General features: G+C 48.9%; 5 protein-coding genes across 5 annotated transcripts in view; 4 read left to right on the top strand and 1 right to left on the bottom strand.

Moving 5' to 3' along the window:
- The window catches only part of BBA_09552 (uncharacterized protein), a gene marked incomplete at both ends in the record, with an annotated part of 1,622 nt that extends 929 nt beyond the window's left edge, over window positions 1-693 (top strand). The window contains one exon of the mRNA XM_008604649.1: window positions 8-693. Coding sequence (XP_008602871.1) covers window positions 8-693 — 686 coding nt within the window. The remainder of the gene's footprint in view (window positions 1-7) is intronic.
- Window positions 694-2,206: 1,513 nt separating this feature from the next.
- Window positions 2,207-3,781, top strand: BBA_09553 (uncharacterized protein; the record flags this gene model as incomplete). The annotated part of the gene is made up of 4 exons (XM_008604650.1): window positions 2,207-2,224; window positions 2,256-2,309; window positions 3,302-3,406; window positions 3,605-3,781. The coding sequence occupies 4 exons, from the start codon at window positions 2,207-2,209 to the stop codon at window positions 3,779-3,781; spliced, it is 354 nt and encodes a 117-aa protein (XP_008602872.1).
- Window positions 3,782-4,697: 916 nt separating this feature from the next.
- On the top strand, window positions 4,698-5,026 carry BBA_09554 (uncharacterized protein; the record flags this gene model as incomplete). Its single annotated transcript, XM_008604651.1, has 2 exons — window positions 4,698-4,922; window positions 4,982-5,026. The coding sequence occupies 2 exons, from the start codon at window positions 4,698-4,700 to the stop codon at window positions 5,024-5,026; spliced, it is 270 nt and encodes an 89-aa protein (XP_008602873.1).
- Window positions 5,027-10,175: 5,149 nt separating this feature from the next.
- Window positions 10,176-10,666, top strand: BBA_09555 (uncharacterized protein; the record flags this gene model as incomplete). The annotated part of the gene is made up of 3 exons (XM_008604652.1): window positions 10,176-10,230; window positions 10,290-10,447; window positions 10,652-10,666. 3 exons carry the CDS (start codon window positions 10,176-10,178, stop codon window positions 10,664-10,666), a joined length of 228 nt encoding a protein of 75 aa, XP_008602874.1.
- A 2,958-nt stretch (window positions 10,667-13,624) lies between these two features.
- On the bottom strand, window positions 13,625-14,319 carry BBA_09556 (uncharacterized protein; the record flags this gene model as incomplete). The annotated part of the gene is made up of 3 exons (XM_008604653.1): window positions 13,625-13,650; window positions 13,681-13,931; window positions 13,985-14,319. The coding sequence occupies 3 exons, from the start codon at window positions 14,317-14,319 to the stop codon at window positions 13,625-13,627; spliced, it is 612 nt and encodes a 203-aa protein (XP_008602875.1).
- Between the last annotated feature and the right edge of the window lie 1,260 nt (window positions 14,320-15,579).

Consider the following 15,579-nt stretch of genomic DNA (forward strand, 5'->3'; position numbering starts at 1 on the left):
ACTGCAGGCTGCTACAGCACCGCGGACATCCACAAAAGGAAACGGAAAGCAACGGCTGGACACACGGCAATCAAAAGGCCTAGGAAGGCTTTCGGCACAGAAACCGTACTACTAACCACCAAGGGCACTGCCGACGAGACAACGAGTATCGGCACACCAGCAGAGGCAACAAGCCCCTTCAGAACTACGGAGAATGGAATACTCAGAGCATTCACAAATAAAGAATGGAAAACGCAGGACAGACTTCAACGTCCAGTAAGCCATGATGGGTCGGCAACGGAAGAGAACTCGGCATGTGAAGATCTTGAAGCCAGATACGCCGCTCGTGCTGAAAGACAACTCCGTCGTACACGGTTCAATAAGCAGAAGAAGGTTACATTCGAACCTTCGAACCAGGATGCACCACACGACTCCCAAATCTTCGTTCAAGGTGCCCCTTGTCGACCCACTGGCGCGACCCGAGAAGTGGAATTGCCGACTCCAACGAATGGAGAAAGCGCTGCGACAACAAAACCACAACTTCTGTTATCATGCGCAAACATCCAAATAATGACTCCAGATGGAGATGGGTCCCTGAGAATCGAGGTCGATGGCCACTGGGTTATCAAATTCGTTGACAAGCCAGTGCCTTTCCCATCAAGGGGTAGCCCGTCTACAATTTGGGTTTCGCCGATGCGCCCGGTACACCCTTAAGAAGCAGCCAACGGAGACGCCAATTATCGACGTGAGGAGGTCAAGTGTGTGCAAACTCGAACCCCGCGGACGGTCATCGAAATACCTTGGGGTTTCTGATTGATGAGATCTTTCCACCGTTTCGGCTCACATTTGCATAGCTACTTACAAATGCCAACTTGTTTTCTCTATCTCGTTTCGCTGTCTTTATTGCCCTGCGTACTCTCGCAGCTCAGCGAGACTATCATGATGTTATCGCCGATACTCAAGGCGATGAATACATTCTCACCGCAACCAGTAGTGACATCAATGTCGGCGGGCATAGTTCGCTGTGGATCACGGTCACAGCACGCTGAAAGTTGTCGCGGTTCGGTTTCTTCGCGGCGACGTGAACTTGGGGTACTGAAGGCCGAAATGATGGAGCACTTTGATCAAAATGCGGCCGCCGCAGCCGCGCTGCACGACCGCATTTACCAGGCAGAGAACAATTTTGTTAGGCACTGTGATGTAGCTTAACAGCCTGTACTAAATGACGGCATCGCTTAGTCGCGAAGCGTCCTTAACGTCGTCGCCACTGATCTTGGCGCGTACCACCAAAGCCTACGTATGACCAAAGGCGTTATCGCCGCATGCAGGCAGGCTGTAGAGATATCGCAACTGCATCTGCGGGACAGAATCAATGACACGCAAACCGAGATAAAGTAGTCAATAACCACAACCTGACAAGAACTTAGCTAACCAGCCGACAGCCGCCTTGGTTCGGTGCTGTGGCGTTTTTGGTGCCGCTCAGCGTAACGTCGCAATTGTCAATTGAGCTTGCATGTAGTGAGGTGATTGCCCCTCATTTTGCGCCTTCAACTTGTTATCTGAATCATTCATATAAAGTAGTATTCAATCTGAAGCAATGACCCACTGCCAACTTTGCGACAAACCTTTCGACTCTCATAAAGCACTTCAGTAGCCGCAAGACAAGCCTTCGAGGCATGCGAACTGCTAGCGACGCAAGGGACGGTTGTTCCAACGCTCTCCGGCAGCATTAAGGGGTTCTCTGAAGCTGCAGAATGAATGGGAGCACTTTGTGCTCAAGAGACGCCAGACTGGCTACTGGATTCAAAAGCCATTCTACCATCAGTTGTGGCAGATGTCAGCCCTTCGTAATGGGAGCGGTATTGAAACACAGCGAGACGATCATTCGTTGTGGTGCTTTAGAAGGATTCGCTAGCAGTCTCTAAAGGCAACGCTCTCTCCCATGCTGAATACGCTGCATTTCACCGCCACGGTCGGTGAATTTCTCAAGCTCCAGGCGTGGCAGAGTTGTTGTAAGCTCGCGGTGAATTAGCTGCATCTCGTTAGACTGATCCTTTCACAGCTGGTGAAATCAGAAAACACGTTGCTCTACCAGTCTGCAGCTGAGCCTGATATGAAGTTTAAAAAAGAGAAGATAAAATTGGAAACAGTAGAAATTCTACAGACTATTCTATGAAGTGGATTGCGTGTGGTTGATCCAGTTGAGCGAGTCTAGCTAGCTCCAAACATGATTATTGTATTAATAGTAAGTTCCTTCAAGATTGCTTTAGTGACAGGCTATTCTTCACATCGCCCGACCCAGCAACGCTGGTGATGCAAGGCAAGTGGCGGTAAGAGTAGGCCCGCGATCCAGAGCCAGTCTGCAAGTCGAGCTCCCTCTCAGGGACATGCTGACCTGCCGCACCCAAGTCCCCAGGGCAGAAGCGCCAAGAGCCGGTCGCGATCTTGTCGGGACGCGTTGCCGTGTTCGTTCTCGCACGCAAGTAAACGGGACGAAGAATGGAGGTGCCTGTCGCACGATGCATTGGCTCAAGACGCCGTTGTGACTGAGAGCGCGTTGAACGCTACCGAGCTCGTCGGTTTCCAATGCCACTTTGGTCTGCCATCAATAGGACTATTCGACCGTCATTGGACGTTTCGTCAGGCGACAGGAGAGATGCATTGAGAAGAGAGGAGCAACCGTCGCGATAGGGTTTATAGCCACATCAGGAATGATCGGCACAATGAATGCAGTGCACCCGGGCGGGAACCGCCTGGACTGTAGGCGCTGAGGCTTCAGGCAGGCAGGCATCCCAACTGTCGCCCCTGACTGCTGCATCCTCTCTACTTTCTTCCACCTCCTGAAAGCGTGTAACTTCTTTCATGCGCTCTTGCATGTTCCTTCATCGCGCTTTAACACCAAACTCAATCGTGCCAGTCTGATCCAGCGTGAATGTGCTTCAGCACGGTAAGCTTGTCAATGTTAGGGAGTGCACAGGGCTGGATAAGCCTTGCGGAACGCCTCGAACAAGCATATGCAAGCCTAGTCATTTACTGCCTTGGACGCTTTTCCAGGAGCTGCGCGAGACAATCTGCATGCGGCTGGGCGGTGCGCGGGCAGAGCTCTGCCAGTAGCCCATCCTCTCGCGCCGTCATGCTCCATTCTCCGGCAGCATGTATACTAAATTTTGATTAGCGCCCTGATTCTACTGAGATGGACTAACAGCAGCTGCTCCACCTGCCCAATTTGGATTTTTTTAAGTAGCAATTAATGGATGGTGAACCTGAACAGGACTGTACTAGTTTTGCGTCAAACATCAAATAAACTGAACGCCACGTGCAGATCAAATCTGCAATCAGTCAGCTGAGGTGGCGGCGCAGCTCGGACGCAACTCTCCTGTCAATGGCGACGAGCCGCGAATGCCACAGCCAAAAACGTTTAGGTTGCGTATGTACTTGACGATGCTAGTGGAGCCCTGCTTCCGACCCCAGATTGATCACAGCTGGCATGATTTTTCCTTCTCTCATTAGCCATGATCATCTTTCCTTGGTTTGAAAGTGGAGTGTGCGTGAGGGAAAGTCACCGCAGCCACATCCAGTGGCGATCACCAATTTGTCGAGACAGCTTTGCTGATACTTCGAACAGCCACAGCACGACGACCAGTACCGAAAACGCCAGAAGGCCACTGGCAGTCATTTGGAACTCGATCAAGGCTCTTGCGAGCGCAATGATTTGGCTCTTACCGCTTACTCCTTTACCAAGGCAGCTGCCTTGACTCGCGATTTCGCCTCCTGCTCGACTACAATGACGTTATTAGACTGAGCAGGTTGCATTCTCTACGACAGTCAGCGGCCTTAGCTCTACAAAGAGTCTCCGTGAAAAAGAGGACACGGCACCCCTACCACATGGCAAGCGTACGAGTCCTAATATAGTCGTTGAGCTCCTTTCCCGCCGATGGTCCGTTCCGGTGGCCGATTCGTGAAAGACGACTCCGTGCAAGGGGATTGAGGAGCCAGATTCAAGATCTATTGTCATGGCAATCACCAAAGAAGGGTTGGGACTTGTCAAGCTGCTTACTCAAGTTGGGGGCGGTGGCTTGACCAAGGCAGAGTGCGCTCGAGGATTGACATGCCGCCTCACGAGACCTGCGTGCAGACTTTCATCTTTATGTTGCTGTTACAGAAGAGGAAGAGGAAGGGGAAAGACGAGAAGGAAGGGGGAAGGGAGGGACGGGAGTATCCTGTGCAATCTCGTACGTAACCAAAGGCCGGTTGTCCAACGCAAAACCTGGCAACGGCATCTCTGCCAGTGGCGTTGAACTTGGGCAACAAATCAGGATTTATGGGACAAGGTCTAGATGACGGCTCCACTCAATCCTCAGCTCGCATCGTTTGTGAACTGATCAGCACCATGAGAGATGCTCCAAGCTGCGGACCAAATAGCCTTCAACCGGATGAAGCTGAGTCGATGGGGCGTGACATCCTGGCCAACCAATACCAGCAAAGAGTCTATGTTACATGGCTTGCACAAGTATCAATCAGTTCTGTCCTAGGCTGATTGTTATCTGACGTCCATGACTTGGGCAGAGGCGAAAGACGGGCTTCCAAGGGGCCATGAAAAATATATAAAGCATGCGTTTCCGTCAATGATACCAACTTTCCATCACCCACTCACTCTACAATCTCAAAGTATACCAGCTCCCCAAAACACAACTTACATACCTCCTTACACCTTCAAAATGAAGTTCTCCCTTGCTACTATTGCACTGGCTGCCGCTGTTGTTGCCTCCCCTACCAACCCTCCCACTGAAGCCGGCAGCTGCAACGTCAAAGGCAAAACCGGAAACGTTACTTGCTGCAATTCTGCCATACCCATCCTTGGTCAGCTTCTCTGCAACGTCCTTGCCAGTGGCACTTGCAACTCCGGCCAGTCAGCCTACTGCTGCGACACCGGTGGTAATACGGTAAGTCGACGTCTTGAAATTTGATCTTGCATTTCGCAAAATACTGACAACTTGATTAGGGTCTCATCGTTGTTCAAGCTGTCAACTGCGTCGAGCTCCTCTAAATTATCGGCCATGAACGATGGAGCGACAAGCCATGTCCGATTGGCGTACAGTAGACTGGTATCTAAGTCGAGCACCTAAAGGGGGTGACGGCTCTTGGCACCACTTGACAGTCAAATTGGCGAGACATAAATACACAGCTGTCCAAGCTCTATGAAACATTGAGTTCAATTAAACAGATATGCAGCGATTACTGTGGTCCGCGTGATTAAACCGCCTGAAGAAATCAAAGTCAAAGGCTCGTGCTGTAAAGACCCCAAGAAATTGAAAATCAGACTCGTACTGTAAAGAGATGAGTCAAGCGAGATAATTGTGCTGCTTGGTGTTTACTCAGACTTTTCCTTTGTGATCGGCGATATACGCCACCGACAGCAGTGCTTCCCGTACAAAGACCAGGAGACAAAGGTTGTTGGCGCGATGCGCCCGTGGTTGCACCCGCGAGTGCATAACGCCAGCATCATCGTGATCCCGCTGACGGGTAACGATTTTGACAGTTAAATGCCTTCTGGCGCGACACTGCTACAGTTGGAGGACGATGGCAGGGAGAGTATTCCAGGGGCAACTAGTGAGAACATGGGCGCGCTACGCGCTCTGTTGGCGGCCCATTTAGCGGGTAGTTACGACTGCACATTTATCCGTAGAAGGCTCGATAGCACGTCTTAAAGTCTACTCTAGGGCGCAAACGGACGTAAATAATCAAATCAAATAAAAAAAAATCAAATCAAAATTCATATTTTTCAAGAGTGCTGTAGAGTCATAGCTCATTGAGAAAAGAATACAGGTTGATGTAGACGGTAATTTGACTGCACCTCTCTGTTCTGTAAATAGCTAGTTAGTAGATTCAAACCCGAAAGTCGCCTTCATGTCGTTCAGGTTTGTGAAGAATGGATTTCACACGGCATGTAGCTGGGAAGGCGGGTGTGTCACTTGCCCCCCTCCTCCCCCCCCAAAGAAAAATAAATACGTGCTAAAATTAGCAACGAATCGATCGATTCGGTCGATGTCCCATCGAATGGTGCCTACACATTCGATTCGCTTCGAATCGAACGGGCCGACTTTTATATTCTAGTGCGCCGGCATATCGACACTATAACTACTGCTCAACGAACGACAGTTGCTTTCCGACTCGTATTAACTTGGTATGTTCTGTCAATGGGAATTCCGTATAAGAGAAATATTGAACCGAATATGTAGGATACGATATATCCTCTGCCAATCAGGCGAACACCAAAATATTTCAAGGAGAATGGAACGTTACCAACGCAAGCCGATGTTTGACAGGGTTCGTTGAACGAATTGGTTAGTGGTTTTTTGCTTGCCCTTCAATGTGAAAACGCATGCTTTGCAATATTTTAACATGTGATATGCAAAGGCGTCAAAACAGTATCAGCTTTCAAATACCAGATATTCCCCTCTCAACAACCAGTTTCTGGTGTAGCTTCCGGCTTCAATGGCGTATTCCGTGCCATCTTTGCTGCCCAGGAGCCTGCAGACTCGTATTTCTCAAATTCGTGGTCTTTTGGTGCAGTTGAGGCTATAGATTGCTCTATTTTGGGGCTGATATTTCCGACGGGGCTGCTGGTGATTGCTTCTTGCTGCTGTAGTATTTGCCTGCGCAATTGCTGGTCCATATCGCGCAGGCTTTGCAGAATTTTTCGCACATCATCGGTTGACGGCCCACCTTCCCATTTCAGTGCGGTTTCCATAAATTGAGACAAGGTTTAGATTGACAGCTCTATGAAAGGTACTGGTAACTTGGGAGAGCAATGCGTTTACTTCTGTAAGTGGCGGTCGATGGGACGAATTCAAAAGAAAAAATGTATCGATTGAAAGTTTAATGTTTGCCCACCTCTGGAGTGAGAACATCGTGGCCATGCTCGATCATTGTTATTTGTATTCCGGTGCAGCTGTTGCGCCTCGTCGGTCTCGACTCTGCGGACCTCACATTCCGAGCGCCTGACGTGGGCCTAGACTCAACAGCCCCCTGCAAGACACCAGGGCTGGCCAAGGGCGCATGATACATGTCGCAGACACAATTAGTCGTGAACCCGCCATTCCCCTCCAAAGAAATCGGAAGAGCCACATTTATTCCATCTCTATGATAGCAAATTGTTAGTAGGTTCGTATGGGTTTGGGACATATTGTCCTTTTGGTGGAACACGTGGCTGGTCAGCTCTTGGCCTTCTTCATGTGAGTTGATGTATCACAATGTCTAGGCCAAGCCATATATAGACTAGGCAAGCAGAATCACACCCAGATAAAGCCACACTTGAATGCCCGTCGTCGCCATTTAGTTGCAAGGGAGTGCACTGTGGTAAGCGGCGTGCTGGAAAAAGGTTGCTTCGCCTCTTACCATTACTGCCGCATTTCCAGCACTGTTTACCAGTCAAGACCGGGATAGAGTGCTGGAAAGAGGCTGTCTCTTACCAATACTGCCAGATTTCTAGCACTTTTTACCATTCAAGACCGGGATAGAGTGCTGGAAAGAGCCTGCTTCTTACTGGTAATCCTCTGACCACTCACTGTTGTCGCAGCGTTGCTCACCGATTGACTAGTAAATTTGCCTTGTATCTCAAGCCCTGTGCTAGTGAACAGGTACAATCAAAGACGTCTTGCTGGTATAGGCACCGATGCAGAATTATCTCACCAGTGAATGATCGTCTCAGGCCTACAGATCATTCGTGCTGCATAGCAGCCGTTAGGCGCCCTGGGCAGTTTATAAATAGATAGATGAATCAATAAAGGGCGATATTATAATAACATGCAGCTCCAGCAACTCTGTCTGCTCGTGGTCAGTATCTAAGCAGGTGCGTCATGGCACTTGACTATTCTTGAACTGTTATACCGCAGCTACGGCCGCAGTGCTTGATTGATCGCTTTGTGAGTTTTAGCTATGCAACTTTAAATGTGTCATGCGGGCAAGGATGATAGCTTGCTATGCTCTTTTTCGCATCACGCAGCCTCTTTCCCTCGCCGCGCAGTATTGCCCTTGAATCTATGAACTGGCAGTGCCACTTTCCCGAGTTTCAGGGCTAAAATCCTTGGGCGTCCGCCTAATAGCTCGAGGATAGACCATTTTCTAGAGCAATTAGCTTCGTTTTCGATCAAAATAACTTTAGCGAGCGTACTATGTTGATGCGAGTCGGAAAATGGCAATCCTTAGTTGAGCAGTAGTCATAGTGCCCATGTTGTCGGCGCACTGATACGTATAAGTCGGCGCCGTAACGACGGCTTAGTCGATCGCATCTTCTCATCAAGCGATACGTCGCGGAGCACACTAAGTAGCCCACACGTTCTATAAATCCGCACACTGAGCAACCCACACTGCTAACTTCCCGCTCGTAGCAAGAAACGGCGCTTCTCCGCTGCAACGAGCCACAATGGGGCTTAAAACATGCCCACCACACCGGGCGAGCGAAACTGAGATACGCTGACTATCAGCTTGTAACTGAACCGTTTATCGTGTATATAATCCCCTAATATCCACTGCAATTTTAGTAGCAGCTTATTGGATCTGACTCCACTTTGTTAGTGAGTACAGTTGCGACGTCAGCCATTCGCTGCGGACATATTGAGTGGATCGCAGCAGCTATCATGGTAGTGCTTGCTCGGTCTGTCCTGTTGAAATCCCTACGCGCATAATTAGTATACGTAAGAATTCAGACCAGGACGGGCGAGCAGTATTGGCTCTGCTGCTCCGAAGTAGAGTAAAGCAAGGAATGGCGATGGCCCAGCGAGCTGGATCCAGCTTCGTCCAGCTCGCCTACGTTCCTTTAATTTGTCTCCTATATTTGCTGGACTCAAATGTCTCTCCTGGCAGGAAACAAAGAGGTTCATTGCAACACTAGAGGCACGGTAGCAAGGTGATCTCTCCACTTGAGCGGCTCTTCCCTTCTGCATCACAGAAAAGAAGCACCAAACCAACCGATGATTGCTTGTTACTTCGTGACCATAGTCCCTTTTACTCTCGCTTCGCTTCTTACGCCACAAAAACCGTCAATGCTCACCGACATCTCGCGCCGCCAAAACACAATCCGGCTTCGGGTATCAGATGATTCTCTACCCAGTGCAGCTAGTATCAGTCAATTGAAACAAGTTTGTAAATATACTGGGTACAAACTGATTCTCCCGTAATGTCGTTCCTTTCCTAGAATCATTTTCAGCTGCTGCATGTTCCAGCTGATGCGGGATAGCACACTGCGTGCCGTGAAAGACGAGGAGTAGAGGGATGAGGGTAAGTGGGTGACAAAACTGAACGCTGGTAAAGCTGAGAATATTCAATTTTCCTGGCGATGAAATCCTACCTCTAACAGCTATCAGTACTTATATTAGTGCTAAAAATAGTTTAAAGTAATCTACTATATTTATTATTCAATTTTATTCAGTTGTCAAGGTATGAGATTTTGCTTAATGCTATGCCGTATGTAGAAGGTCCGGCGGTCTGTTTTGTTACATTAATGGCAGGATACCAGATGACATTAGTCGCACGCGTAGCTAGTATTAGTCCATGAAACGATGTTTTAGTAGCTGATATTCTGCAGCATCATCCCCTTGCACTGAATCAGGTCACAATACCACTGTGCGATATCCATATGGCGGTATCTTTAGATGCCATGAAGATTTGCGAATGACGGGGCATGCGGGTGGCCATATACCGACACTCCGTGACCCTGAGACACATGGGAAGTCGCTCTCGAAGTCAAAGCAGCAATTCTGCGTTTTATAGACAATTCATAATATATGACATTCGCTCAACTGTGGATAAACTGATCATGTATGCTCGGTATTATGGTCGAATATGTGTTTCGGCCACTTTGTGGAGGCAGACGGGTTCGTCACTAGTCGTGTATCGGGTGATCGCAAAGGTTATGTCATGAAGCTTCTATATCCCTGCGAAAAACTATGATCTCTGAGATTTTGTTCTCGCGCATTAGAGACATGTCTCTTTCGGCAGAGCAATATACGTGTTTCTTCTCCATTGGCACTCGACCGAGACTTCGGACTAGTAGACAGTGGACTTGGAGAAACTCAAGACCAAACATACAGCTAAGCCATCTATATAAGACTCTCCCTTTCACCAGTTTGGTGTTTACACATCTCATCTACAAGCCACATCTTCTTCGACTACTGCCTCCTCAATCATATACCACAATGCGCTTCTACATTCTTCTTGGACTCGCTGCTATGGCCATGGCCGCAGCCACAGGTGAGTTACAGGTGCTCCCAACCGTTTACAGTCGACCAAGAGGCTGACTGAATTTGAAGGCGAGCTGGGATCTGACTTGGCTCCCCCGGAGAGCCTGAATACGACTACTAGCGACGAAGGCACTGCTGACTACGATGGCGGCAATGTGGTGTATTCATGCTACTGGGAAGGTTCTGCTCCATTCTGTAGAGGCAGATGCAAAAGCGGCTGGAGAGAGGTGCGCAGAGATCCATGCGGAGATGGCAATTGCTGTGTTACAGGTAGTAAAGCCCTTTGCTGCAAGCCGTAGTAACGGTAGCACTCGGGAGTCTATACACGCATTGGCCGTTGTATGGAGTTCTCTACTAGAGTTTAAGCTCGGCCGGCCATTAGCAGATATGAGGCTTCAATTTATGAACAAAGTTTATACAATATCATACAGTGCCTACACATCTGAGTGAACTTGGGTAATGGGCTTTACTAAATCTCCATGATACTCTATGTGATTATATCGATAATTGGCTAAGTTTTTTCCTCTTTAAGAAGAGTAGTGCTAATAGCACGAGAGCTTTCAGCCAAGGGCACGCCCTTGGTACTTTGGGAGTTTTGAACCATGCGAACATTGTCGGATGCGCATAGGCTGAGCGGTGTTGAGGATGTCCGGCGAATATACTACATTGGCAAGAAACAAACCAATGTCTAGATGGCTTGATATTTTCAAGGCAAGAACCATTGCGCAGCGATATTTTATGCCCAACAACTTTAGATTTCGCAGCCACAATGTGCGGAAGCTGCCGGGCGTAAACTCCTTGGGCGGCAAGCCGCGTCGGTTCTGGCCGACAGGGTGAGAAATCAATCCATCCACGTCCACGAGTGCTTGCCCTGGATGAAATGACAGCGTACTCAGCAGCGCTGTCGTGGGTTGAGTCCACGAAGCCTTTCCGTGGGTTGATGGCCATAATATTGAACACCCTTGTCGTCTCCACGCCGGTTTCCTAATTGAGTAATTTCGAAGCCATCGTGAAACCCGCAACCCCGTCTTATCCACAAAACTCCTCCGTTGAGCAATTCTCCCCAAGCCCCATTGATGCAACCCTGCCCAGCAGTATATTGTCCACATCCTTGGTTATTCCTGCGCGTAACCATGAGCGTAGTGTTTGGATGAGTCCATGGTTCCTGTATTCATTGCTCTAGAGCTGCTGCACGAGTTGCTTTGCTTCTTCAACCCATTCCGGATGATGCCGGCCCCAAATCTCGTCAAGATAAGTCCACCGCAGCCCAGGATGCAAAGCAGCGGCGGCGTAGTAGACCGGTGAGTCTCTCAAGGTATTATAGTACTTATCGAGCTTCATCCAGCCAAGATTGATATTGATGCCAAATTGCTTCGGCGCGGGATGCGTCTCAATCTGCGACTTTGCGTCCTCCAGCTTGCCTAGGAGGAACTCAAATGCCTAGCACGTCAGTCATCGAACCGAAGGCCTCTCGTACGCCGGAAGCGCGACACCGCGGCTGCCCGTCGCCCTGAAGCGCTTGAACAACCACGTGGAAGTCCGAGAGGATCTCATTAAAAGTCCTGAGCACCGCCCAATAATCTTCAGTGGGGAAATTTGACTCCTCGAGGCAAGGAGGAAACTGCCGGCCTGCCCCTCCCCTTCGGTCATCTCGGAAAATTCTCTTTGATTTGACTATAAACTCATCGTAAAAAGGCTGTAGTCGCAACGGTCGTTTGATCATGTAATATTGGGATATCCATTTGGTATCGTTGTCAATGACCACGCCGACTGGCCGTTGTTTTCCAACCTCGCCGTCTTCAGCTGCCGCATACGAGTCTTGTTGGATTTGGCGAAGCAATTGCGTCAGCACGTCCGACCGATGGACCCAACGGCGAAGTTGTGAGCTTTGCCGACGGGGCCTCTCCGCATCCACGTGTCGTGCGCGCTGCCCTTGCCAATGCTTCGCCCTTGGCGCGGTACCCTCAAACGCCTCAACATCTTTTCCGAACAGAAGGGACTTGACGACGAGATTGAGAATGTGGCAAACGCATTGAACGCGCCGTCTCACCGGATCGAAGTGCAGCTCTTACGCAATATCGCGCATCGCCGTATCGTTGTTCACCGCATTGTCGAGGGTGAAGTAACCGACCTTGTCCTCGATACCAAACGAGCGAATGATGTCAAGGATCTCAGCTGCGATGTTATCGCCGGATTGCGTTCCACCAGCTCCAGAATGCCCAGGACAAGCTTTCGGAGATGGTTGTCCTCATCTCTGAAGACAGCCGTCACGCCGTATAATGCGTGACGGTTTCTGGTCCTTACACCTTCGAAAGCGATATGTACCTGGCCGGGAGACCTCCTCCAAAGGCATCGAGTTGTAGCCTAGTGCCGTGGCTTCTGGTAGCTGATCATACCATTCTAGGTACTGATGATAATTTTGTAAGAGCGATGTAGTCGTCAAGGCTTCTTCAAGGCAGTTCAAAAGGTATAGAGAATGGTGAACGAGTTTGGTGAGATCACTGAAGCATTGCTATATGGGTCGAACATTTGATAGCTGAACAAACGGTAGCAAATGAGCATCTGCTATCTGTCAGTGTCTGGATACACAACAGTCAACTGTCTGCATCCACTTACTGCCTTTCACATATGATATTGAAGATGATGTCTCAACATCGATATGTTTTCTGGCTTCAGAGGCGGCTTTATATGTCTTGTACAGTGTGGCAAAGTACAAGACATCAAAGACCACGTCATTAGTGCGAGTTAGCAGTGGCTGTCGGCGAATGCTTCATATAAACTGAGCCCTAACTTACTGGTGGAGCTTAAATGCTCCCCAAAACGTCTTCAACTGCACATTATGATCATGATCATCCTCATTCCTCTCGGAGGCGATGTATTGGCCACCGTATGGTATGGTTTGACCTCCATATCATACCATACCGGACCATTCCGATCACTGCTTCATATCATGTTCACAAGATCAAGTCGCGTCTTTAGAGACTTCAAGTTGAATAGCTGGTCAATTGAGCAATACTATACTTTGTTTTTTTAAAGAACAAATTCATTGAACCATGCATTCATCCCCATCTCGTAGAAATACTCTGTCCCTGCACATCGATCGATGCAGGATACCTCGTCGGTGGCGTAATCGCAAGCCAGTTGCATGTCCCACCCATCGACGTGTTTTTGCTAATGAGAGCCAGTTAAACTGGCACCGTGGGTGGATCTGGGATGCTGACAATTCCAGTCTCGTTTATATACTTTTCAACATCGGGCCGCAGCATAGCCCAAGTCCGCTCATTAAATATATAGTCAGCTTGGACATGGCTGAATACTGTCGCGATTGTCGATTGGGCGTTTTTATTTTCGACAAGACTTCGCATTTCTTGCTCGAGAGAATACATGATGCCCCGAAGTGCTTATTAGTTCTGTGTTAGATTAGCGGTCCCTGTATATATCGGCCATGGTGTGTACTTACAGGCATGTAAATTATCCCGTACTTCATCATATGTAATGGCTTGAATCAGACCCAAGAAGGGCTGGCTACTAGGGGCGTTTTCTGTCTCTTTAATAGTACTAGAAACTCTCTGGAAGACAACTTCGAGCGACGTCGCGACCGGTCGGGGAACTGTAATCCCACTGAGCATGTTTGCGAGCAATCGCCAGTGAAACTGGTTTCTCTCCGTAACGATCTGTTCAGCCGTATTGTGTTGCCCGGAGTAGACAAGCCTGGATTATTGTTAGCTATATACGCCGCTCGCTTGGTTCAAGCATCGCCGGACCATGGGTAAATGCCGTTCTGGAAGTAAGTTTTCAAAACCTTGACTCGGTATGCAGCGCGTTCCCATTGAGATGCACCGCTGCCATCGGCTGGCAGCTGCCCTTCTGCTTTTCTATTTTTTACCTGAATACCACAGTGAATGGTGACAAGCTGGTGAGTCAACAGGAGCATCGTCTCTAGCTCCGTCTGACGTTCCTTGAATCGTTCAGGAAGGCCCTCAGCCTCCATATTGACAAATACGATATTCCAGGGGTCGTTGAACCCTATGTCCTCGTCACTGGGAACGTCTGAACGGGAACTTAAAGTAGGCGGGTTGTCGATGGGGAGATTTGTCATGGTGCAAATGGTGATTGGGTAGTCCAATTTGGGCTACGTATTGATAATAATCAAGCTTTCCACAGAACTTGCGGATGTGGTTGGTGAGCGTAGTTCTTTTATTGCCAAACTACCAAGTTCGATGCTCTGGCTGGTAAGCGAGTGTAAATCTGTCTCGACTCAGTGCGTGTCCTCGATGGCAAAGCTGACAACACATAATGTCACATTATTGCTAGAACCGAACCCAGTCAGTTCGTAATATGACGTCTTCAAAAGCATTACTTATTGTCCCTTTAACATGAAAGCCTTAGACGTTCATACATTTTACTATCGATAGCCTATGCAAGTCTCCATGTATGTAGAGCGTCAGGACGTTTGTCAAGACCGTGTGTGACTGGTCTTAGGATAGCTCATGCAAGGTCAGAACGATCTACAGTGCCTAAAGCCATATGACGTCGCCGAGACCTCATGTGTCTCATCTTGGGAGACATGGAATCAACACAAAGTCGCTCCTCAATGAGCCGACCAACCTAATGCAAGCCGGCGTGGCCACTTGAGGTTTGAAAAAGCTCCTGTACACGAACTAGCTGTTTTAAATTGAGAGTTAGTCTACTTGCGATATGCAGAACTTCAAAATCTTTGAAAAAAATTGAGCAGGGGGCAACTAGAGGCATCTGGCACCTCTCGGATCTGATGACAGCCCTTGGGTCTCATTGGGGGCTAGCGCGCATGCCATCTTTGGCCGTGTGTGATGATGGACTATCTCGAGAGAGCCATTTCATAGATGATTAGCCAAGCAACAAGCCACTCGTCACATCCGAAACAGACCACGCGGTGGGGTGCTGCATGATCTGCAGTGGATTTACACAGGTATGTACAAATGCACTTTGGAGACTGTTCACCGGATCACGCGAATTGAGCCTCACTTCGTTATGTATTATCAAGCTTAGTAATTATTAATAATAGAAAATCGGAATGTGAGTCTATACCTTGCTGTCGGCGGGCGCTAAATGACTCGACGTATTACGCGGATGCTCTGTGCAGCGATCCTCTCACTAGCAAGTACGGCGTGGGTTTCCGTGGAAGTAAAGCCGGCTTGTCAAGCCGACGGATATTACGGCTGTTTAACAGCAAAGAAAAAATGGATTAATTGCGCCGAGGAATGCAGTAAGCAGGGGGGTCATTACGGGAGCTAATAGGGCCACGGGTACCCGTGGCTAAAATATTTCACGGGTACCCGTGGGGATTATGTCAGCGCATTCCTTCAGACAACGCGCTGCA

This window comes from Beauveria bassiana, assembly GCF_000280675.1.
Source record: "Beauveria bassiana ARSEF 2860 unplaced genomic scaffold BBA_S00058, whole genome shotgun sequence".
NCBI classification, from domain to species: Eukaryota; Fungi; Ascomycota; class Sordariomycetes; order Hypocreales; family Cordycipitaceae; genus Beauveria; species Beauveria bassiana.